The sequence below is a fragment of the Scyliorhinus canicula genome, chromosome 11 (genome assembly GCF_902713615.1).
Source record: "Scyliorhinus canicula chromosome 11, sScyCan1.1, whole genome shotgun sequence".
Taxonomy (NCBI): domain Eukaryota; kingdom Metazoa; phylum Chordata; class Chondrichthyes; order Carcharhiniformes; family Scyliorhinidae; genus Scyliorhinus; species Scyliorhinus canicula.
Window position 1 is genome coordinate 43,469,195 of NC_052156.1, and position 25,417 is coordinate 43,494,611.

At 49.2% G+C, this 25,417-nt stretch overlaps 1 protein-coding gene across 1 annotated transcript in view; it reads right to left on the reverse strand.

Moving 5' to 3' along the window:
• LOC119973062 (protein FAM3C-like) overlaps nt 1-25,417 on the reverse strand; it is a 126,569-nt gene that overhangs the window by 52,983 nt on the left and 48,169 nt on the right. Inside the window, exon 2 of the mRNA XM_038810521.1 lies at nt 2,205-2,318. Coding sequence (XP_038666449.1) covers nt 2,205-2,217 — 13 coding nt within the window. The 5' untranslated portion in view covers nt 2,218-2,318. The remainder of the gene's footprint in view (nt 1-2,204; nt 2,319-25,417) is intronic.

The window sequence follows — 25,417 nt, forward strand, 5'->3', positions numbered from 1 at the left end:
AAGGCGGATCCTGATGGGCTGGAGAGCAACCTACCCACCCTGTGCCCTGGCATAACGGGGGGACCTGTTGGAATTCATGACTCTTGAGAAGGTTAAGTTTGAACTGAGGGGAAGGATGTAGGGGTTCGACAAGTCATGGGCATTATTCATTATGCACTTTCAAGAACTGGATAACATCGAACATTAGTTGGGGGGGATGGGTTGGAGGGTTGGGGGGAGGGGGGCGGTGTGTTGATGACGACTATGGGTGATCCCGAATTCCTTTTTGTCATTTGTTTATGTGAACATGCGGGATAATGTTTGGGGTTTGGTGGGAGGATGGGATCGTTGTTATTATGGGGATTGACATATTTGTTCCTGATTATTGTTTATTGTTGGTGGTGCAAATTTGGGAGAAAATGTGAAAAAGGAGGGGAATAAAAAATATTTTTTAAAAACTCCACACAAACTGTGGCCCAAGGCCAGAATTGAACCCGGGTCCCTGGTGTCATGTGGCAGCAGTGTTAACCTCTGTGCCACCGTGCCGCTTACATGTAATCACATGAAATTTTTTTGGATTCTAAATGTTTGTTCTATTTCTCTCTCCACAGATGTTACCAGACCTGTTGAGATTTTCTGCACTTTCGGTTTTTATTTCCAGTATAACTTGAGTTTTCCTGTGTCCATTCACATGTGTGTCCTGACTGCTGCTCCAGACCTGAGCTTATTCCATCTCATTTCCATTTATTTTTCTACCCCAGTCAAATGAGTTTTAATTTCCCTTTCTTAGACTCCTCCAACATCGCTGGTGAACCTTCAGCTGCTGAGGTCCGAAGCTCTGGAACTCTCTCCCCAAAACATCTTCATCTCTCCTATTCCTTAAAACTATGACCAAGCCTTTAGTCAACTTTCTTAATGCCTCCTTTGGGTCCAGTGCTAATTTCTGTTTACTAAGGTCCCTGTGAGCACCTTGGGATATTCCACCCACATGTGTTGCATTATTTGATACACTTTGCTGTTGTTAAACACTGCAATAAATATTCTGATACACACAATGTAAATTCCCTTGTTTTACATAGAACATACAGTGCAGAAGGAGGCCATTCGGCCCATCGAGTCTGCACCGACCCACTTAAGCCCACACTTCCACCCTATCACCGTAACCCAATAACCTATCAAACCTTTTTGGTCACTAAGGGCAATTTAGCATGGCCAATCCACCTGACCTGCACGTCTATGGACTGTGGGAGGAAACCGGAGCACCCGGAGGATACCCGCGCAGACACGGGGAGAACGTGCAGATTCCGCACAGACAGTGACAGAGTGAGGAATCAAACCTGGGAGCCTGGCGCTGTGATGCCACAGTGCTATCCACTTGTGCTACTGTGCTGCCCTATGTTTTGTCGTTCTTATCTTCATCTGTATAATTTTACAATTAACTCACCCAATTTGAACTCTTTTCAGTAAAAATTAGTTTGCTTGAAATCTGGATAATTAGTTGTGTTTTCCTTATTCAAAGCTAATGACATAGCAATGGTAAATATTCCACAATCTTCAGGAATTGCACCACTCGATTGGCCTCTCTACTTTCTCTCCACTAACATTCTGTGTAAAACGCGTTTGTGAATTTATCTCCTCGAAAGTCCAAAACTTAAGTTCAGTTTATTTAGGATAGATTTAATTAATGTGCTCCACAATTCAGATCCTCCTATCCTGCTGGATGTTTACTCTGAAGTTCCTTGTCAAGAGCCACATTGTCAAGTAACATGTTACCACACGTCTGAATGCCTTCTTCTGTCCCTTCTGATTAATGTTTAATAAAACTCATTGCCACTTTCTAATCTGAATCGATCCTCCAGTAAACTGATTAAATCTACCTGCACATTCCATGCTGGAGTCTCTCGTTCCAATTCCTTGTTTTTAATATATTAGTATGACTCTGTTCAGTTCTCAAAAACAATTTGACACGACAAATTAAGTAACAGGTGGTATGGTCCAGAATATTTGCTAAAAATAGTCTCCACACATTGTTGAACTGTATTTCCTTGAACATCCTACCTCTCACTCAAACATAGCTTATGAATTCCTTTCTAAAATTGGGAGTCATGGGTCTTCAGTGAACACCTCTCATAACAGAATTAACTCACATCACTGAAGTAAAGAAAATTCTCAATGCTAAGTTACAATGGCCAAGTTACTTGGAAGTTTGAAAGCAAATTTCTTACCTGCGACCCTCATTTCTTATTAAGTACAGAACGTAGGAGCTCAAATATAATTTGTTTGTGCTTTTGGAACAACTCCAATTACTTCCTTGTTTAGGAGCATCACCTCCGCACTTCCTGAAATCGCAGATTATTAAAGTAATTAAAATATAAGTGTAACCTATTTAACTCATTGAGTACTCAATTACTCTCAATTTACTAAACATTTTTCTTGACACATCTGTCAATATTTAGAACCACAGAATTCCTGCATTGCAGAAGGAGGCCATTTGGCCCATCAAGTGGATAGCCGGAGACTTTTTCCCAGGGTGGAAATGGCTGTCACGAGGGGACATAGTTTTAAGGTGATTGGAGGAAGGTATTGGGGAGATGTCAGGGGTAGGTTCTTTACACAGAGAGTGGTGGGTGTGTGGAATGCACTGCTAGCAGAGGTGGTGGAGTCTGAGTCATTAGGGACATCTAAGCAACTCTTGGACAGGCACATGGACAGCAGTAAATTGAAGGGGTGTAGGTTAGTGTTAGAGGTGAAAATATTCACACGAAGGCCTGAGGATGAGTATAAAGAGGCAGTTTATTATTTCAGACCTGGGAGAAAGATTTGGAGACTACGCAGTCTCGCAATATTCTTTCTCACTTGAGCTAAGGTTCGCATTGGGTTAATATACAGATTCAAGGGGTGGAATTAGTTGTATTCTCATTTACATACAATCAATCAACTATATTCACGTAATAATTCATGACGTGCAGTCAATCAATTTTCTTGGCATCCCATTTATCACATATATGGTTAAAGTGGGTGTTGTCTTACCCGCCCCTAACTTCATTCAGAAGTCATTAAAAACTAACACAAGGACATGTCCTGTCTGCAGCTGTGGACCTTGAGCTTTATCAAGGATACATTGCACTCCTTGTTCTGTGAAGCTGTTATCAGTGGCTGTTAAAATACACCCTGTACATACCCAGCCTGGTTCTCATGAGGTAGATTAAGTTCAGCCATTTTGTGTCTTTAGTATTGCTTTAATAACTAACAGCCATTTTGTGTCCTTTCTGATATTCACAAGCATTGTGTATACACTATCTATTTCTAAAAATTGCCTCTTCTAAACAGGCATCTAAGCCAATGAGTACCTTTTGTCTCATCAGAATTATTCAAAGTAATATCGGAGCACAAATGTAGTTACAGGGCCACCTATAATTTATATTATAGTCCAGTATCAGAAAATGCCCTCCAAACCCTAGACACTACACTTGTAGTGCCCCCCTACCGCCTCCTTTAACCTAAGGGGTAGAGTGAATAACAGGTAAGCTCTTTCTTTTTTTTATCGAGAGGGGATGGCAGGGAAGGCAGTGCAATGTTCCTCCTGCAGAATGTGTGAGGTGAGGGATGCCGTCAGTGTCCCTGCTGATTTCACCTGTGGGAAGTGCACCCATCTCCAGCTCCTCAGAAACTGCATTAGGGAACTGGAGCTGGAGCTGAATGAACTTCGGATCATTCGGGAGGCAGAGGTGGTCATAGATAGTAGCTTCAGGGATGTAGTTACTCCGAAGAATCAAGATAGATGGGTGACGGTGAGAGGGGCTGGGAGGAAGCAGTCAGTGCAGGGATCCTCTGTGGTCGTTCCCCTCAGTAACAAGTATACCGTTTTGCATACTGTTGAGCAGGACGACCTACCAGGGGTAAGCCACGGTGAACGAATCTCCAGCACTGAGTCCGTCCCTGTGGCTCAGAAGGGAAGGAGGGGGAGCAGGAGAGCAATAGTTATTGGGGACTCGATTGTTAGAGGGACAGATAGGTTCTGTGGCAGCGAAAGAGACTCACGGATGATATGTTTCCTCCCGGGTGCCAGGGTCCGTGACGTTTTCAGAATCCATAAGGGGGAAGGGGAACAGTTACAAGTCGTGGTACACATCGGCACCAACGACATAGGTAAGAGAAAGGACGTGGGATTTAAAACAGGAATTTAGGGAGCTAGGGTGGAAGCTGAGAACCAGGACAAACCATGTTGTCATCTCTGGTTTGTTGCCGGTGCCACGTGCTAGTGAGGTGCGGAACAGGGAGAGAGTGCAGATAAACACGTGGCTGTAGGGATGGTGTAGGAGGGAGGGTTTCAGGTACGTGGATAATTGGAGCACATTCTGGGGAAGGTGGGACCTGTACAGATACGACGGTTTGCACCTGAACCAGAGGGGCACCAATATCCTGGGAGGGAAATTTGCTACGGCTCTTCGGGGGGGTTTAAACTAATTTGTCAGGTGGCTGGGCAAATGAGCTGTAGTGCAGAAGTTGAGAGTAGTGAGGTACTGAGGAGGGTATCAATGCCATAGGAGTGTACCGGCAGACAGAAAGGTGGGATGAAGTGTGTCTACTTCAATGCAAGGAGCATCCGGAATACGGTAGGTGAACTTGGAGCATGGATTGGTACTTGGGACTACGATGTTGTGGCCATTACGGACACATGGTTAGAACAGGGACAAGAATGGTTGTTGGAAGTTCCGGGGTATAGACGTTTCAGTAAGAGTAGGGAAGGTAGTGTTATAATCTGCCTGCTTACCATTGGCTGGGGACTAATGACAATCCCACAATCCTGTGGGAGTATGAGCTTCCCAATGAGGGGGGCGGAGAAATCATTAGCAGACATAAATAGAGCTGGCCAGTTTGGAACCATGGAGAGAGGAGTTTGGCAGCAAGAGAAGTTGTTGCTGCTGTTGTATATATATGTTAATTTGTAAATAAATGTTATTCCTGAAAACTCCTGCTGGATTCTTCGTGGCCCTCACAAAACTAGCGGCGAGGGTTAAAATGAATAGCTGTCTACACTGCTGAAGCCACCTCCCTGGATTTTTGTTGGACACAGGTTGGAAGTTGTTTTCTATTCCACCATGCCTCTGTATGGACGTTTGGATGTTTTTGATGCTGCGCAGGAAAGCTGGAACCAGTACGCACAAAGGATGCGTTACTATTTCCGGACAAACAACATCACCGAAAACGAGCGGCAGATGGTCATATTGCTCACCGCCTGCGGCCCGCATACGTTTGGGGTGATTAGGAGCCTTACGTACCCAGCTGCGCCAGACACCAAAACGTTTGATAAACTTGTGAACTTAGTGGGGCAACATTTTAACCCAACCCCACCCACGATAGTCCAACGTTACCGGTTTAATACCGCTGAAAGGACCCCAGGAGAATCCGTTGCCGACTTTCTATCCAGCCTACGCAAGATTGCGGAATACTGTGACTATGGTGAGACCTTGTCAGAAATGTTACGCGACCGTTTGGTTTGCGGTATTAACAATGCGGCCACCCAGAGAAAGTTGTTAGCCGAGCCAACATTGACTTTTCAACAGGGCATTCAAATAGTATTGTCCCGAGAGAGCGCAGAACGAGGAGTGCAGGAGCTACAGGGAATGGAGGTGCACGCCTTGGGGCGCAACCCCTTCTGTCCAAAAGCGTCTCCCCGCACCCCTGTGGTACCTTGGGCAAGGTGACGTCCGGATTGACGCCAGTGGCCGTCAGACATTCCTCCCCGAAGGGAGCCTTCTCCAGAACCAATGGATGAGGAGCCATGTCCGTGTCAGACTTGTAGGCGCCGACCCCGTCACGGACGCCGGTCCTGGGGGCGCCAGAGGCGCCGTCGTTCCGACCGAAACTGGGGCCAGCCGAGGGGCCGTACCTTTCATTTGGATGAACCTGCGGCGACTACTCCCGAGGACGTGGAGACGGAGGATGACTGCCTGCAGCTGCATTGTGTGGCAGCTCCCTGTGTGGCCCCCATTAAGATGACAGTACGGGTCAATGGTCACCCGCTTAACATGGAGTTGGACACTGGCGCAGCGGTCTCTGTGATCGCCCAGAGGACATTCGACCGCATCAAGCAGGGTAAACAGACCCTTACATTAACTGACACACAGGCCAGGTTGACCACCTATACGGGGGAACCATTGGACATTGCAGGAACTACGATGACCCCTGTTGTTTATGGACGCCAGGAGGGGTGTTTCCCACTTATTGTGGTGCGCGGCCATGGGCCCAGCCTGTTGGGTCAGGACTGGTTGCGCCATTTGCGGCTGCAGTGGAAGCACATCCTCCAAACAGGTTCGGGATGTTTGACGGAGGTGCTAGGACAATACCCAGATGTATTCCAGCCCAGTTTGGGGAAAATAAAAGGGGCTGTAGCCCGTATCCAAGTCGAACCAGGAGCCACGCCCCGCTATTTCCGGGCGTACCCGGTGCCTTACGCCTTGCTCGAGAAGGTAGAAGGGGAACCCACTCATTTGGAGACTTTGGGTATCATCAGGCCCGTCCATTTCGCTGACTGGGCAGCACTAATTGTACCTGGAATGAAGCCAGATGCCACAGTTTGCTTGTGCGGCGACTATAAACTTAGTGAATACGGCTTCCCGACTCGACCGATATCCAATGCCTCGCATACAGGATCTCTATGCGAAGCTTGCAGGCGGACTCTCGTTCACAAAATTAGATATGAGTCACGCCTACCTACAGTTGGAGCTGGACCCTGCCTCCCGGCCATATGTAACGATTAATACACACCGGGGCCTGTATGAATATACACGTTTGCCTTTTGGAGTATCCTCTGCCTGCGCTATTTTTCAACACGTTATGGAGGGCATTTTGAGAGGTTTACCGCGTGTTGCTGTTTACTTAGATGACGTTTTGATCACAGGGACGTCGGAGCAGGAACATTTAGAAAATTTGGAGGCTGTCCTTAGACGCTTTTCGGAGGCTGGAGTCCGTTTACGTCGCACAAAGTGCATTTTTCAGATGAAGGAAGTAGTTTACCTGGGTTATCGGGTGGACCGCGAAGGTTTGCACCCCGTCGCAGAGAAGGTGCGCACGATTCAACAGGCTCCCGCCCCGACTGAATGTCTTCATTCATTTCTCGGCCTCGTAAACTATTACGGAAAGTTCCTCCCCAATCTGGCAACTACGCTGGCCCCGTTGCACCTTCTGCTAAAGAAGAATCACACCTGGGTTTGGGGTCAACCGCAAGAAACCGCTTTCCGGCGGGTAAAACAACAATTGTCGTCGTCTGGGTTGCTAACCCACTATGATCCTGGAAAGTCTTTGCTCGTCACATGTGATGCATCCCCATATAGTATTGGGGCCGTCCTGTCCCACAAGATGGAGAACGGGGCCGAGCGGCCGATAGCTTTCGCCTCCTGCACATTGACTGCAGCGGAAAAAAAGTACGCGCAGATCGAGAAGGAGGGCCTGGCAGTGGTCTTTGCAGTGAAACATTTCCACCAGTATGTATATGGCCGCCACTTCACTATCGTGACTGACCATAAGCCTCTGCTGGGACGTTTCAGAGAGGATAAGCCAATCCCGCCCATTGCTTCCGCACGGATCCAGCGCTGGGCTTTGTTGCTCGCTGCATACGAGTATTCTCTGGAACACAAACCAGGAACCCAGATAGGGAATGCCGACGCACTGAGCCGATTGCCTTTATCGACCGGCCCCATGTCGACCCCCACGACCGGTGAGGTGGTTGCAACCCTAAATGTTATGGACACCTTGCCTGTCACGGCATCACAGATCCGTGAGTGGACCCAGACGGAGCCAGTCCTGTCAAAGGTTCGGCACATAGTCCTGTATGGTGGGCAGCATAGACAGCTCCCAGGCTAGTTGCCGGCATTTTCCTCCAAGCTGTCCAAATTCAGCGTGGAAGACGGCATCCTTTTGTGGGGGACGGGTGTGATTGTCCCGGAAAAAGGACAGGAGTTGATACTGAGAGACTTGCACAATGGGCATCCAGGTGTGACCAAAATGAAAATGTTGGCCCGGAGTTATGTCTGGTGGCCAGGCCTCGACACCGACATTGAGAAGGTGGCCCAAAACTGCTCAATTTGCCAGGAGCAATCGAAGCTTCCGCCGGCCGCGCCCCTACATCACTGGGAATGGCCAGGGAAATTCATGCTGGATTCTTCGTGGACCTCACAAAAGGTAGTAAAAGAGGTGGAGGAGTAGCATTGTTAATCAAGGATAGTTTAACGGCTGCAGAAAGGCAGTTCGAAGGGGATCTGCCTACTGAGGTAATATGGGCCGAAGTTAGAAATAGGAAAGGAGCGGTCACATTGTTAGGAGTTTTCTATAGGCCCCAAGTAGTAATAAAGATGTGGAGGAAGAAATTGCAAAACAGATTATGGATAGATGTGGAGGTCTCAGGGTAGTTGTCATGGGTGACTTTAACTTTCCAAATATTGATTGGAACCTCTATAAGTCGAACAGTTCGGATGGTGCAGTTTTTGCACAGTGTGTGCAGGAGGGTTTCCTGACACAATATGTGGATAGGCCGACAAGATGAGGGGCAACATTAGATTTGGTACTGGGTAATGAACCGGGCCAAGTGTTAGATTTGTTTGTGGGAGAGCACTTTGGAGTCAGTGACCACAATTCAGTGTCTTTCACTTTTGCAATGGAGAGGGAGAGGGCCAGGCAGGGCAAGGTTTATAATTGGGGAGGGGTAACTATCATGCAATTAGGCAAGAATTAGGGAGCATAAGATGGGAACAGAAACTGTCAGGGAAAGGCACAAATACTGCGTGTCCTTGATAGGTATGTCCCTGTCAGGCAGGGAGGAAATGGCCATGTGAGGGAACCATGGTTCACAAAAGACAAAAAGAATGTCTTGTCAAGAGGAAAATAGAAGAGTATGTAAGGATGAGAAAACAAGGTTCAGCTTGAGGGTTACAAGGTAGCAAGGAATGAGCTAAAAAAAAAAGGGCTTAGGAGAGCTAGGAGGGGGCATGAGAAGTCCTTGGCGGGTCGGATCAAGGAAAACCCCAAGGCTTTTTACTCTTATGTGAGAAATAAAAGAATGACCAGGGTGAAGGTAGGGCCGGTTAAGGACAGTAGTGGGAACTTGTGCATGGAGTCAGAAAAAATAGGAGAGGCGTTGAATGAATACTTTTCTTCAGTGTTCACCATGGAGAGGGGCCATGTTTTTGAGGATGAGTGTGATACAGGCAGGTAGGCTGGAGGAGGTAGATGTTCTGAGGAAGAATATATTAGCAATTTTGAAAAACCTGAGGGTCGACAAATCCCCTGGGCCAGATGGGATATATCCAAGGATTCTTTGGGAGGCAAGGGATGAGATTGCAGAGCCTTTGGCTTTGATCTTTGGGTCCTCACTGTCCACGGTGATAGTGCCAGAGGACTGGAGAGTGGTGAATGTTGTTCCTCTGTTCAAGGAAGGGAATACGAATGACCCTGGTAATTATAGGCCGGTTAGTCTTACTTCAGTGGTCGGTAAGTTAATGGAAAAGGTCCTGAAGGATAGGATTCATGACCATTTGGAAAGATGTAGCTTAATCCGGGATAGTCAACACGGATTCGTGAAGGGTAAGTCTGACCTCACAAATTTGACTGAATTCTTTGAGGAGGTAACTAAGTGTGTAGATGAAGGTAGAGCAGTTGATGTCATATACATGGATTTTAGTAAGGCATTTGATAAGGTTCCCCATGGTCGGCTCATGAAGAAAGTAAGGAGGTGTGGGACAGAGGGAAATTTGGCCAATTGGATAAGTAACTGGCAATCACATAGAAGACAGAGGGTGGTGGTGGATGGAAAATGTTCAGACTGGAGACCAGTTACCAGCGGTGTACCACAGGGATCAGTGCTGGGTCCTCTGCTATTTGTGATTTTTATCAATGACTTGGAGGAGGGGGCTGAAGGGTGGGTCAGCAAATTTGCTGATGACACCAAGATTGGTGGAGTAGTGGATGAGGTGGAGGGCTGTTGTAGGCTGGAAAGAGACATTGATAGGATGCAGAGCTGGGCCAAAAAATGGCAGATGGAGTTTAACCCTGATAAGTGCGAGGTGATTCATTTTGGTAGAAAAAATTTGAATGCGGATTACAGGGTCAACGGCAGGGATCTGAGGAATGTGGAGGAACAGAGAGATCTTGGGGTTCATGTCCACAGATCTCTGAAGGTTGCCACTCAAGTGCATAGAGCCGTGAAGGAGGCTTATAGTGTGTTAGCGTTTATTAACAGGGGGCTTGAGTTTAAGAGCTGCAACTATGCATGACCCTGGTGAGACCACATTTGGAGTATTGTGTGCAGTTCTGGTCACCTCATTATATGAAAGATGTGGAAGCATTGGAAAGGGTGCAAAGGAGATATACCAAGATGCTGCCTGGTTTGCAGGATAGGTCTTATGAGGAAAGGTTGAGGGAGCTAGGGCTTTTCTCTTTGGAGTGGAGGAGGATGAGAGGCGACATACTAGAGGTTTATAAGATGACGAGGGGGATAGATAGAGTGAACGTTCAGAGACTATTTCCTCGGGTGGATGTAGCTGTTACAAGGGGGCATAACTATAAGATTCAGGGTGGGAGATATAGGAGGGATGTCCGAGGTAGGTTCTTTACTCAGAGAGTGGTTAGGGTGTGGAATGGACTGCCTGCTGCGATAGTGGAGTCGGACACTTTAGGAACTTTCAAGTGGTTATTGGATAGGCACATGGAGCACACCAGAACGACAGGGAGTGGGATAGCTTGATCTTGGTTTCGGACAATGCTCGGCACAACGTCGAGGGCCGAAGGGCCTGTTCTGTGCTGTACTGTTCTATGTTTTATAACAGGTTGACCTGAGATTAGGATAAATGGTCGGCACAACATCGTGGGCCGAAGGGCTTGTACTGTGCTGTACTGTTCTATGTAAGTCTGCATTGACCCTCGGAAAGCAAACGCTACCTAAACCCACACCCCTCCCCTATCCTCGTAACTCCACATATCCTGCACATCTTTGGACACAAAGGGCAATTTAGCATGGCCAATCCACCTAACCTGCACATCTCCCATATCTGTGGGAGGAAACCGGAGCACCCGGAGGATCTTCACACAGGCACGGGGTGAAAGTACAACCCCACACAGACATTCACCCAACGCCAGAAATGGTTGCTGGCGCTGTGGTTGCTAGCAGTGCTAACCACTGTGCCACAATGCCACCCCACGGGCAAATATGAATGCATAAAATTTACAGGAATATTTACCAGTGGAGTGGTGATGCAGTTTTATTGTGTAAAAATAATAGTGTTCTTGATTGCTTTGATGTTTTTTTAATCTAACTTGCATCACTGTAGTTCTATCGGGAAAGAATTTCACAGGGCTACTCCTTCCTTCTCACTCGACAATGAGCGAGGCCTGTAATAAAACTCTCTGGAACTAACAAATCCTTCTCTGGGGGTGGCTAGAGGCTGTTTCCTTCACAAAATGTCCAATCGCAGTGCACTCTTCAAGATACCATATGGCTACTCCTTTCATACAGCTTTCAATCTTTCTTTTTATGTTTTCTCTCTTTCATCTTTAAACCCATGGGGCGGGATTCTCCGGCTATGACCGCCCGACGAACAGACATTCCCGCCAGAGGTCAATGGACCTTTACATGGTCCGCTTTCCGCCCGTTGCGATCTTGCTGCAGGCGGGGGCGGGGGCGGAAGAATCCAACCCATTGTTCTTAACTTTCTTAAGATTTTATCTTTCCCAGAATTTAACAATCTTTAATGTTGCCTTTACAGCCACTAATTTGATGTAAAAATAAACTTAATTTTGCTTTATTAATTTATGTTCTTTGCCAATTGTGAAACTTCCCTTTGAAATTCAACAGCTAAAAATTCAACACCTCTTATTCAGACATATCTCCACACTCCTCATTTACCTTCCAATGGAAATTCCCATTCATGTTGTATTTACTTGCATTCCATCTTAGCTTTGCCCCATTTCAAATGCCTGACGCACAGCTAATCCTTCTGATGATTTAAACCTCGCAGTCTGACTGTCTTCAGTTTAACTAAATCAGTCATACACACAAACACACACATCGTCCCCACAAGCCTGCTTCACAATATTATCGGAAACAATGACGTTTCTTTACAGATGACCAGTTAGAAAATCACGGGAATTCAAACTTCCTACTGCATGTGAGCCCCCAGTGCTTGCGATATCTCAGAAATAATGAATAGTGGCTGACTAACGGAACTTCTATCAAGATAAAATAAAAACAGAAAATGCTGGAGAGACGCAGCAGGCCTGGCAGATTCTGTGGAGAGTGAAACAGTTAACATTTCGAATCCAGCCTTTTCTGTTTTTATTTTAGTATTCCATTAAGCTAAAATGCCAGCTTTATCTTCAACATCAGGTTATGTCACTATATTTTGAATGTGCCAATAGTATTCCGCCATCAGCTTGTCGCCCGTCCCTGGGGTCACCTGAGCAATTCAATGAAGAAATGGCTCCCCAGCACTTACTCTGATTCAAGTCAAGAGGGTGGCAGCTAGGAAACCAGTTCCTAGATTTACAGAGGAGGCCCTCACCCATTTACTGGATGCTGTGGAGGAGAGGTGGGCTACAATATACCCTCAGACTGGCAGGAGGCCCTCCAGCATGGTCACCAATCCAGCCTTGGAGACGGTGGCAGCTCCGGTCATTGCCGGCTGCCTGACCAAAAGGACGGGTGTGCAATGCAGAAAAAAGATGAAATACCTCCTCCAATCAGCCAGGTTAAGTGCTCCCTGTCTCCTCTCTGCACTCCGCCCTTCTGTCACCCTGGAATGCCACCTCGATCCCAAATGGTGTCACCTCGCAGGGCCCGAGCACCTGACCTCCCACCACAATCCTCAAACCCCCCCCCCCGCACTCCTGCTTATGCACATGCCGGGTGTCATTAACCTCCGACCTGCCAGGCATCCAGCTCACATCCCCATTTGTGTTCCTTCAGGAGAAGCTCACCCACAACCGCCACAAGCAAGAGGAAGCGGACAGTGGGAATGTCCAAGCTGAGGATCCAAATTCCATACGAGGAGAGGCCATGGAGCTCGCGGGGGAGGGGCAGGAAGGGCCAGCACTGAGAGTGAGGTGAGCCTACAAGAGAAATGTGAGGAGCCACTACACCTTCATCCAGATGACCAGTGTCAAAAGAGCTATATGCAGTCCAATTCCTTGACCAGGCCATGTACTAAAACTATATCCCTTGCCTTGCAGAAACATGAACTAAAGAGCCTGGCCCATCGAACACTGTTGTCCCACCGCCTACCCTTGACACCATCTTGAAGGAGATCTCAGAGGAGGACATGGATGAAGGGTTACATCTCTCACCCAGACCATCCACCAGTGCAGAGAAACACACCACAGTGGACGAGATTAACAGACAGATGTCTGGGTCACTATCTGGTGAGCACCACGCAGCTTCTAATGCACATCAGGTGGAGATGGAAACGCCCCAATGATTGGACAGTCAGAGGCCAGCTGGATCCCAGGACTCGGCTATGCCCAGCCAGGTGCGTTCGTTCCTCAGCTGTTTGAGATGCAAAAGCAGAGTCCGGAATACCAGGAAGCGACACTCCAGTGACTGCAAGACCAAATGGAGGAGTCCCAGAGCCTTCTGCAGCAGGAGATGGTGTTGGCAATGTGTGGCACCCGAGCTAACACTGCAAGGGTGAATCCCAGTCACCAGTTAGGTAAATAAGAAATGTAATGTTTATTTACTCAAACAAATGGCTGCATGACAGCTTCCAGAATCAAACTGATACAGAAACCTGCGCTTGCCAGGGTGATCCTCCACCCTGCTCCCTGATTGGGTGACCCAGGTCACGGGACCCTCTCAGTAGATTGCTCCATAAAGAGGACAAATACCACATCCATCCCTCTCTATCTTCGTTTATACATCGATAATAATTAATTTTGTTAATCCCCAATAATTAGAATTTTAAACACATGCAATCAGTCCATTGTAAATGGAGTCTTTCAGGTAGTTTCCGATTTCTAGTAGAGCGGTGTAACTCTTATGTCGAGGGTGCTTCCACTGGGTTGCCTTCTGCAGAAACCACTAAACCTGCCATATCCTCAGGTACTGGTAACTCTGCTTCATCCGTTTCCTTGGGGACAACATCAGTCTCAGGCTGACTCAGTACTTCACTGCTCAGATAGTCAACAATGCTTCCTGTTGGCAACATGGTTGTAGGTGGCAGTACTGGCTGCTGGGACAACTCTCGTCCTTGGGAAATGGTCCACATGCTTCCGAATGATTCTTCCTTGTACATGCACTTCATAAGATCTTTCTTTGATACAACAGCTGGGGCCCAACTCGAGCCGCTTCAAACATTTCTGACATACACGGCTTCCTCCACTGAAAATGACCTTGTCCATTTGCCTGAATCCTGACTTTTCTTCTGACTGCACTCACTGTTCTCTATTCTCCCCGGAAAATTCGAAAATACCAGGTTTGGTCTGGTCCAAGACGCCGGCCCATCAACAACTCCGCTGGCGGCATTCCCGTTGTAGAGTGCGGAATGGTTTTAATGCCCAAAAGGGTGAGATTCTGACCTCCACGGTCACCCCTAACTGCTTCTTAAGCTCCACCTTGAAGGGTTTGGACTGCTCGTTCAGCCAGTCCATTGGATGTGCAGTGGTAAGGAGCAGTCATGATGTGCTTGATACCATTTAAGGAGGTGAAACTTTGAAATGCATCACTCATAAATGCTATTCCATTATCCAACACCATGACTCAGGTATCCTGTGGGTCGACAAAACGCGGATGCAATTTCACAATTGTGGCATGCAATTTCGTACATTTAGTTCCATACACTTCCATTAATTTTGGGCATCAACAAGGAGCAAAAACATTGTGCCCAGGAATGGCCCCACATAATTGACATGAATCTGTACCCATGGCTGCGGGTCTAGGACAACTCATCACCGCCGACTCATCGCCGCCGACTCATCGCCAGCCCAACTCATCGCCAGCCAACTCATCGCCAGCCAACTCATCGCCAGCCCAACTCATCGCCAGCCAACTCATCGCCAGCCAACTCATCGCCAGCCCAACTCATCGCTAGCCCAACTCATCGCCAGCCAACTCATCGCCAGCCCAACTCATCGCCAGCCCAATAAAAACAGTACAGTCAACAGACTTCTTAACTTCATTTAAAAAGTGCCCAATATAAAAACGATTGTATTTAACCAGAGACGGACGGAAAAATGCATCTAAACTGCATTTTACCACTGATCGGCTGAGACAGACACTCCAATACAAATCAGATACAATGAGAAATTTCTGGTTTGAGAGGTAGAATTTAATAAGGATTTCTGTCACACTGCAAGGTTTGGCGAAATACTCACGGTGCTTTGTAGAAAAAAGCTTGTCCTTACTTATGTCCATTACACAACATAATTATATGTATATTCGCACCTGCCACATATAATTTTGTGCTTTTCGTCTGAATAGCTGAAATTGACAAACACCAGGGTTATGGAACATGTGAGCGACAAATGTGAAATTGAATAGATTCCATTCACTCCAGAGCGCTGTTAAGAAGTCTGTTGACTGTACTGTTTTTATTGGACTTGTTTTCTATAGGTTTAAATTGTTTAAATAGATTCCATTCACTCCAGAGCGCTGTTAAGAAGTCTGTTGGTTTAAATAGATTCCATTCACTCCAGAGCGCTGTTAAGAAGTCTGTTGACTGTACTGTTTTTATTGGGCTGGCGATGAGTTGGGCTGGCGATGAGTTGGGCTGGCGATGAGTTGGGCTGGCGATGAGTTGGGCTGGCGATGAGTTGGCTGGCGATGAGTTGGGCTGGCGATGAGTCGGCGGCGATGAGTTGTCCCATTCCCCATGGCTGCAGTGGGGCTGTAGGAGGTCGCCTTTGTTGCATGTGGCACTGTTTACACTGCATCACCAGACACTCAATGCCAGCATCGATGCGAGGCCACCATACATAACTCCTGGTGAACATCTGCATGATAGAAAAGCACTGTGTAATCCAGCTACTCCCCTCCTAGTACAGGGGCGACTACTCTGGCTCCCTGAAGTATGATGCCATCTTTGCAACTTAATTCAGGCTGCCGTACATAGTATGGCTTCATCTCTTCAGAAATTGGCTTACTGGCCCAACCTCTTATCCTGTGCCCTCACTTCAGACAACATCCTGCAGGGCCAGGTCCATTACTTAATATGCTGCCCCAAAACTGGCAGCATGTATGAGAAATTCAACAACATAACAATTAGCTGCAGTACCAGGGGAGGTGCTACACTCTGGTAAAGGCAGGTGACCGAGTTATCCACATTAGTGATAGGTGTTAGCGGCCACTATGGAATTTGCGCTCATGACTAAAAGGCCTGCTAAATCCCTCCTGATGAGCGCGAATCAACGAGAAAAGAACAGAATCTGCTTTTGGGCGCATTGAAACTCCTCTCTATTCAATGGCATTTTGCCTTTTTTGGCCTCATCAAGACCGTACTTCGGTCATTTCCTGCACTGCCACCTGTCAAGGTGGCACTGTCAGGGTGCTCAGGTGGCAGTGCCAAGGGGCCAGGCTGCAGTACCAAGGTGGTTGGGTGCCAGCAGATGTTCCAGAGTACCACCCTACTCAGCACCCGACCACCCAGGAGATCTCCAATGGCCAGGGTGTCCCCCCCCCCCCCCCCCCCCCCCACCCCCCACCCCCCAGATGTCATTACGACTTCTCTGTGTTTGTGTGGACAAATACTAAATGACGCCTTGGTCTTGTTGGAGAGGTCATTGATTCCTGGGCACCGGGGGAATCCAGCGCAGGCAGATTAAAATATGCTGTAGAGGATCTCCCCCAGTGAGATCCAGATCGCCACATCTTGTGAAGTTCGGTTGAATCTCACGCAACATTTCAAGCGTCGTGAATCTCGCAAGAGGCCAACGTGAATCTCGCGATGAGGCTGGTAAATCTCATCCTATATGTTTTCTCGACAGAATTGCCCTGTAGTCTAAGTGTAACAACGGGAGATATGTGGTTGTTATTACTGACGTTTGTAGTTTCGACAGGATTTAACTGAGGAACACATCTTGGAATAAAAGCAAAATATTGGAAATGCTGGAAATCTGAAATAGAAATCAAAGATGCTGGAAATACTCAGCAGGTCGAGCAGCATCCATGGCGAGAAACAGAGACCAGAATTTCCCAGCACCCTGCGGTAGGTTTTCCCACGGTGGAGTCGGTTCGCCGAGAAGGATCTTCCGAACCTGCCGAAGTCCACGGCGTTTTGCATCACTCGCCAACCCACCACCAGAGAACCCATGGCGGAGGTCGATTTTGGTGGAACTGGAAGATCCTGCAGCAGGAAAGTTCTGGAAAATCCCGCCCAGATTTAATGGTTCAGTTTGATGATGACCCTTCATCAGAACACACAAGGTTACTTTGACATCATCTTCTTTCTTTGTGATGCCCACCACTAAGAACAAAAGCAATGTACCTGAAGTTCATTTCCTAACAGCACTGTGGGTGTGCCTATACCACATGGACTATAGCGGTTCAAGAAGGCCGCTCACCACACCACTTTTAAAAGAAAAACCTTCGGGTATTTGTAGTTTTTATAATAATACCAATAACAGTAACATAAACATGGTACATAAAACATTTCCATCCCGATCACGTTATTCCCACCCTCAACAATGAAACAGTAGCCTAACCACCCCCCCCCCCCCCCCCCCCCCCCCCTTGATTTCTGCCTCTGCTGACATTTTACTTTTCTCCGAGAAAGTCGACGAACGGCTGCCACCTCTGGACGAGCCCTAACATTGACTCTCTTAGGGCAAACTTTATTTTCTCAAGACTGAGAAACCCAGCCATGTCACTAACCCAGGTCTCTAACATTGGGGGCTTCGAGTCCCTCCACATTAACAGTATCCGTCTCTGGGCTACCAGGGAGGCAAAGGCCAAAACGTCAGCCTCTCTCGCACCCTGGACTCCCGGTTCTTCCGACACTCCAAAGATCGCCACCTCTGCACCACCCGTGTTTTACGTATTGTGGACGTAGCCTTAGCAAAACCCTGCCAAAACCCTCCAAGCTTCGGGCATGCCCAAAACATATGGACATGGTTTGCTGGATCTCCCTCGCACCTTGCACACCTTTCCTCTACCCCAAAGAACTTGCTCATCCGGGCCACTGTCATGTGTGACCGGTGAACTACCTTAAATTGTATCAGGCTAAGCCTGGAACATGATGAGGATGTGTTAACCCTGCTTAAGGCATCCGGCCACAGACCCGCCTCTATCTCTCCCCCGAGTTCATCTTCCCACTTACCCTTTAGTTCCTCTATCTGAGTTTCCTCCGACTCCATAAGTTATTTGCAGAAATCTGATACCTTCCCCCCTCCCACCCATGTTCTGAAACTACCCTGTCCTGTATCCCCCATGGTGGCAGGAGCGGGAAGGTCGGAACCTGCCTTCTCAGAAAATCCCATACCTGCAGATATCTAAACCCATTCCCTGCTGGCATTTCAAATTTCTCCTCCAAATACTTCAAGCTAGGGAAGCTCCCATCCCACAAATAGATCTCCCATCCTCTCAATTCCTCCTTGATACACTATCAATTACGATGAGACGAGAGTAGAGAGTAATCGAGGCTTTATTAAGCAGAGATGAGTGGCCCCCTGCAGCTGCTACCAGAAATGGGAGCAGCTCGGTGTGGACACACATTTATACTCCGCCGACTGGGCAGAGCCAGCAGGCAGGGATCTACCCCCGTACCTGTAGTACAGGAGCCTTATCGTATTACCTCTAATGCAAGTGTTATACAAACAGTGGTGACTACCACATTCACCCCCTGTTAAAAAAGAGTCCAGCCCCCCGCTGGTGGAAAACTATTTACAGGTTTGTGAGAATTTTAACCTTTACAGTCTGGTGAAAATTTACAAATTTAGCCGATCAGGTGCCTTGATCCTCCACTGTGAGCGCTTCGGTCCCAGTGGTGATGCAGGCGCCGACTTGGTCGCCTGTGACTCTGGGAGCGTGTTGTCCTCATCTCCATCCCTGGGTGGAACCAGTGGGAGGACGGATCGTCCTGGGGCGGGGGCTGTAGTGAGGTGCACTGGGGGAAGGGTGGGTGGCGCCGGGGCAATCAGAGGGGGGGTGTCGGGTGTTGTTGGGCCGTGGGTGCGGATCCAGCTGATGCCAGGTCCCTGAGGGAGACTGTGTCCTGGCGGCCGTCGGCGTACGCCACGTAGGCGTACTGCAGGTTCACATGCAATAGTTGTACCCTTTCGACCAATGGGTATGCCTTGTGGATCCACATGTGCTTACAGAGGAGGGCAGGTCCTCGAGCTGCCAGCCATGTTGGGAGCAAAACCCCAGAAGTGGGCTTCCGAGGGAAAGCAAGGAGACGTTCATGGGGGGTTTCATTAGTCGCAATGCAAAGTAGCGATCAGAATGAGTGGAGCGTGTTAGGGAGGACCTCCTGCCAGCGGGAGACCGGGAGATTTTTAGACCGCAGGGCCAGCAGGACGGCCTTACAGACCGTCCCATTCTCCCTCTCCACCTGACCGTTTCTCCGGGTGTTGTAGCTGGGCGTCCTGCTCGAGGCAATGCCCTTGCTGAGCAGGAACTGACGCAGCTCATCACTCATAAAGGCGGATCCCCGGTCGCTGTGGATGTAAGCGGGGAAACCGAACAGGGCGAAGATGCTGTTGAGGTTGGGGAGGACGTAGAGCCGGAAATTGTTGAATTCTACGCCCTGGACGGTGACGGTGGCGATGCAGTAACCCCAGATTTCCACGGAATGGGATCCGGAGGCCAGGGAGATTCTCTGGGTAACGGGGTATACCGCGAGGGAGCAGCGCCTTACCGTAGCAGGGTGGATGAAGCTTTCCGTGCTCCCGGAATCAAGAAGGCAGGATGTCTTGTGGCCACCGACTTTCACGGTCGTCGTCGCGGTTGCGACGTTGTGCGGCCGGGACTGGTCGAGCGTGATGGAGGCGAGCTGCGGCTGGTGTTGGTAGACCCCCGGCTTGTCGGTGGCAGTGGCAGGTGATGAGCGGCCAGATGAAGTGCCTAACGAGCAGGAGTCTTGAGGCGCCGTCCAAAATGGCGCCGAAGATGGCGACGCCCATGGGGCGCACATGCCAGGCGGCGTTAAAGATGGCAGTGCCCACGGGCCGCACGTGGTCTTCTGGGAGGAAGATGGCAGTGCCCACGGGCCGCACGTCGTCTGTGGGGACAAAAATGGCGGCGCCCATGGGTCACACGCCGGGGGTTCAGGAACACTGGGCCTAGATGCAGCAGCGATCGACCAGGCCTGGCACACAGCAGCGTAATGTCCTTTCTTCCCGCAAGTCTTGCAGATTGCACTCCGCGCCGGGCAGCGCTGCCAGGGTTGCTTTGCCTGCCCGCAGAAATAGCATTTGGGCCCCCCGGGGTTAGCTGGCTGCCGCGCGGCGCAGGCTTGGGGTTGGCTGAGGACGGCCGCTGGTGGGGCCCACGATGTCCATGAGGGCGCTGTGTGGTCGGTGGCGGACAACTGTACGTTACGGGAGGCTACCGTTAGCACATTCGCGAGTTGCCTGGTCGCTGCGAGGTCGAGCGTACCCCCTTCTAATAGGCGCTAGCGGATGTACGCCAACCCCATGCCCATAACAAAAGCATCTCTGATCAAGAGTTCTGTATGTTCAGTGGCCGAAACTGCCTGGCAGTCGCAGTTCCTCGCCATGATGTGCAGGGCACGCCAGAAATCGTCTAATGACTCAACGGGGAGTTGCTGCCACGTGGACAGGAGGTGCCTGGCGTAGTGTTTGTTGATTGGTCGGATATAGTGTCCTTTCAGAAGCTCCATAGCTTCAGGGTAAGTGGGCGCATCCCGGATAAGGGGAAAGATCTCGGAGCTCACCCTGGATCTGGAGTTTCTGTGCGTCCGAGGGTTATTCAGTCGCTGATCCGAGGTAGCTTTCGAAACAAGTGAGCCAGTGGTCGAAGGCCGACGTGGCGTTGGCTGCTTGAGGGTGCTGCTGTAGGCAATCTGGCTTGATGCGTAGTTCCATCGCTGTAATATCTCTGCTTAATAAATTGATGCACTATCAATTTCGACGAGATGAGTATAGAGGGTAATCAAGGCTTTATTAAGCAGAGATGTGTGGCCTCCTGCAGCTGCTACCAAAAATGGGAGCACCTTGGTGTGCACACACATTTATACAGTACTCCACCTACTGGGCGGAGCCAGCAGGCAGGGATCTACCCCCGTACCTGTAGTACAGGAGCCTTACTGTATTACCTCTAATACAAGTATTATACAAACATTGGTGACGACCACACTACTCTCAGCCATCTCCGAAACCCTCCATCCAGCCTTCCCGGCACAAACAGATGGTTGTTGTAAATCGGGGCCCAGACCGGTGCTCCCTCCGCTCTCCTATATTTCCTCCACTGCCCCCCAGACTCCCAGAGCCGCCATTAGCACCGGGCTTATGGAGCACTGGGCCGGCGAGAACAGCAGAGGTGCCATTATGAGTGTCCCCAAACTTGTGTTCTTACACGATGTCGCCTCTACTCACTCCCACACCGAACCCCCCACACCCCCCACTACCCACTTCCTAAACATGGCTATATTAGCCTCCCAGCAGTAGTTGCAAAAGTTCGGCAGCGCCAACCCACCCTCCCCCCGACTACACTCCAACAACACGAGCGGGGTTTTACTCGCCCACACAAAGTCAGAAATCACCTTCTTCACCCGGTTAAAAAAGGCTCTTGGGATAAAGATGGGGAGACACTGAAAGACAAATAGAAATCTGGGGAGGACCGTCATTTTCACAGTCTGTATCCTCCCCGTCAGTGACAGCATATCCCATCTCCTAAAGTCTTCCTTCATTTGTTCTACAAGCCTTGACAAGTTTAACTTGTGCAGTGCCTCCCATTCCCGGGCCACCTGGCTTCCCAGATACCGAAAGCTCCTTCCTACCATTCTAAACGGCATCTCTCCCAGTGTCCTCTCCTGCCTCCTCGCCTGGATTGCGAACAACTCGCTTTTCCCCATATTCAATTTATACCCCGAGAACCTGCCAAATTCCCCTAAAATCCGCATAATCTCCCCCATCCCCTCTAACGGGTCCGAAATGTACAGCAGCAGGTCATCCGCATATAGCGAAATCCAATGCTCCATCCCACCCCGGACCAACCCTTTCCAGTTCCTGGAAGCTCTTAACGCCATAGCCAGTGACTCTATAGTCAGAGCAAACAACAGCAGGGAGAGGGACACCCTTGTCTTGTCCCTCTGTGCAGTTTAAAATAGCCTGACAACCACCGATTCGTACGCACACTTGCTACTAGTGCCTAATACAGCAACCGCACCCAATCAATGAAGCCCTGACCAAACCCAAAACTTCCTAACACCTCCCACAAATAATTCCACTCTACCCGATCAAAGGACTTCTCCGCATCCATCGCAACCACCACCTCCATCTCCCCGCTCTCTGAGGGCATCATGATAACGTTTAAGAGTCTTCTAACATTGGCCATGAGTTTCCTGCCCTTTACAAACCCCGTCTGGTCTTCCCCGATCACCCCCAGGACACAATCCTCTATCCTTCTGGCCAGTATCTTAGCCAGCTGTTTGGCGTCCACATTCAATAGGGAGATCAGCCTGTATGACCCACATAGCTCCGGATCCTTCTCCCGTTTCAGAATCAATGAGATTGAGGCCTGCGACATTGTTGGGGGAAGGGCTCCCTTCTCCCTTGCCTCATTAAATGTCCTCACCAGCAGTGGGCCCAATATCTCTGAGAACTTCTTGTAGAATTCTGCCAGGTAGTCATCCGGCCCCGGGGCCTTTCCAACTGCATGACTTCCAGTCCCTCCATTATTTCCTCAATTTTAATTGGGGCTCCCAGCCCTTCCACCAGTTATTCCTCCACCTGCGGGAACCTCAGCTGACTCAGGAACTGCCTCATCCCCTCCACCCCAGCCGGGGGTTCCAACTCTTATAACTTGCTATAAAAGTCCTTTAACACCTTATTCACCCCCACTGGGTCCAGGACCGCATTCCCACCTCTGTCCTTTACTCTCCCTATCTCCCTGGCCGTCTCCCTTTTCTTCAGCTGGTATTCTAGTGGTCTTTTCCCCGTACTCATGCACCACTCCCCTTGCCTTCCTCGGTTGTTCCACCACCTTCCCTGTAGATACCAGCCCAAACTCCACCTGTAACCTCTGCCACTCCTTCAGTAGCCCCGCGTCCGGGGCTTCTGAATATCTTCTACCACCTGGAGTATCTCCCCAACCAACCTATCCCTCTTTGCTCGCTCCACCTTTTCTCTATGGGCCCGTATCGAAATTAACTCCCTGATGCCCTATCAATTATGACGAGACGAGAGTAGAATGGAATCGAGGCTTTATTACACAGAGATGTGTGGCCTCCTACAGCAGCTGACAAAATGGCTGCTGTACGGGCAGCACATATATTTATACTCCTCCTTCTGGGCAGAGCCAAAAGGCAGGGATCTACCCCCGTACCTGTAGTACAGGGGCCTTACCGTAAAACCCATGTATATACAGTGTATACATCAGTGGTGACTACCACACTCCCCTCTAACCACTGCCTTCAGAGTTTCCCAAACCGTTGCTGCTGAGACTTCCCTGTATCATTTATTTCCAAATAGTTCTGGATGGACTTGCTTAGCCGCCCACACACCCTCTCACCTGCCAATAGCCCCACATCCAGCCTCCATGACGGGCGCTGCCCTCTCTCCATACTAACCCTTAGATCCACCAAATGTGGGGCATGATCCGACACCGCGATTACCGAATATTCGGTATCCACCACCCCCAGCAGCAGAGCCCTGCTCAGGACAAAAAAGTCAATCTGGGAATATACTTTGTGGACCTGGGAGAAAAGAGAAAACTCCTTCATTCTTGGCCATCCGAACTGAAGTGTTGGCTAGTGTAGATTTGAGAGATGAACAGACACTTCCAACACTGTTGAAGGTTCAACTCAATTTTCTTAACTACTTCTAACTAACTAACACATGATGACTGTGGGTCTAAATGATGCTAACAAACTAGAGACCTTAGCCTTGTCTGAACCAGTTGATTCTCTCAGCATGTGGTGTGAGTCTGTGCTGGGCTGGATGAGTTCTTGTTACACTGACAGGCAGCACCCAGAATGAGCGGGAACCGTGGTGCCCTCTGCCTTTATAGTGTGTGTATTCTAACTGATGATTGGCTGCGGTGTTTGTACTGGTTGATTGGTCCCTGTGTGTGTCCATCAGTGTGTGTCTGCACCATGATGTACTGGTGTATATTATGACATGAATCTCCATGGGTCTACTCCCCCATCTGCTCCATAAACCCCTTTAATTCCTTCGCTACGGCTGACACCCTCCCTGCTCTAGATTTTGACCGGTCCAATCCTGGGTCAATTACTTTATTGAAATCTCCGGCCATGATCAGATTATGTGACTCTAGGTCCGGGATCCTACCTAACACCCGCCTCATAAATTCCACATCATCCCAGTTTGGTGTATATACATTCATGAGTACCACACGCATCCCCTCAAAGCTTCCCACTCACCATAATGTACCTGCCCCCCGGGTCTGCCACGATTCTACCTGCCTCAAATGGCACCCGTTTGTTCATCAGGATCGCGACACCCCCTGGTCTTAGAGTCCAGCCCTGAATGGAATGCCTGGCTGACCCATCCCTTCCTCAATCTGGTCTGGTCTATAACCTTTAGGTGTGTCTCTTGCAGCATTGCCACGTCCGCCTTCAATCCCTTCAGATGCACGAACATGCGAGCCTTCTTAACTGGCCCATTTAGCCCTCTGACGTTCCAAGTAATCAGCCTAGTCGGGGGGCTTCCCGCCCCCCACCCCGCCGATTAGCTATTACCCTTCTTAGGCCAGCCGCCAGCTCGCATCTCACGCCTCCTCGGGCCCGCCTTCAGGCCCCGCGTCCTCGACCTCCCTTTTGTCCCCTAGTAACAGTTCCTCCCCTGTCAGCAGAGCAGCTCTCCCCCTCCCCCTCCTCCCTAGTAACAGCACCAGAAACCTAACCCCCATATCAAACTTATCACCTGCTCACCCCCCACTGTGCTTCAGTGAGCTAGCTAACCTAGCCAGCCTGGTAGCTCCCGCCCATGGCACCAGACATCCTATATCCCCATTGTTCTCCCTCCTCCCCCCCCCCCCACCATGGCTTGGACATACATATTCAAAGCATTACAGTCCCCAGAAAACAAACAGTAGAAAATATCCCTCCACCCAATCCAATGGAGCAGATTAACTTTACATTTCTGAGCAGCTGTTCAAACACCTTATCACAACAAAAACCAGAGAAAAAAGGAAGGGGCAAACAAAAATAACCCCTTATTACAGAATGCAATGCATATTCAAAACAACACAGAAGTGATTTTGACCAAATCGCCACCGCAATCCCTCCCCCAGGGGTCAGTGACCTTACTCCCCTGC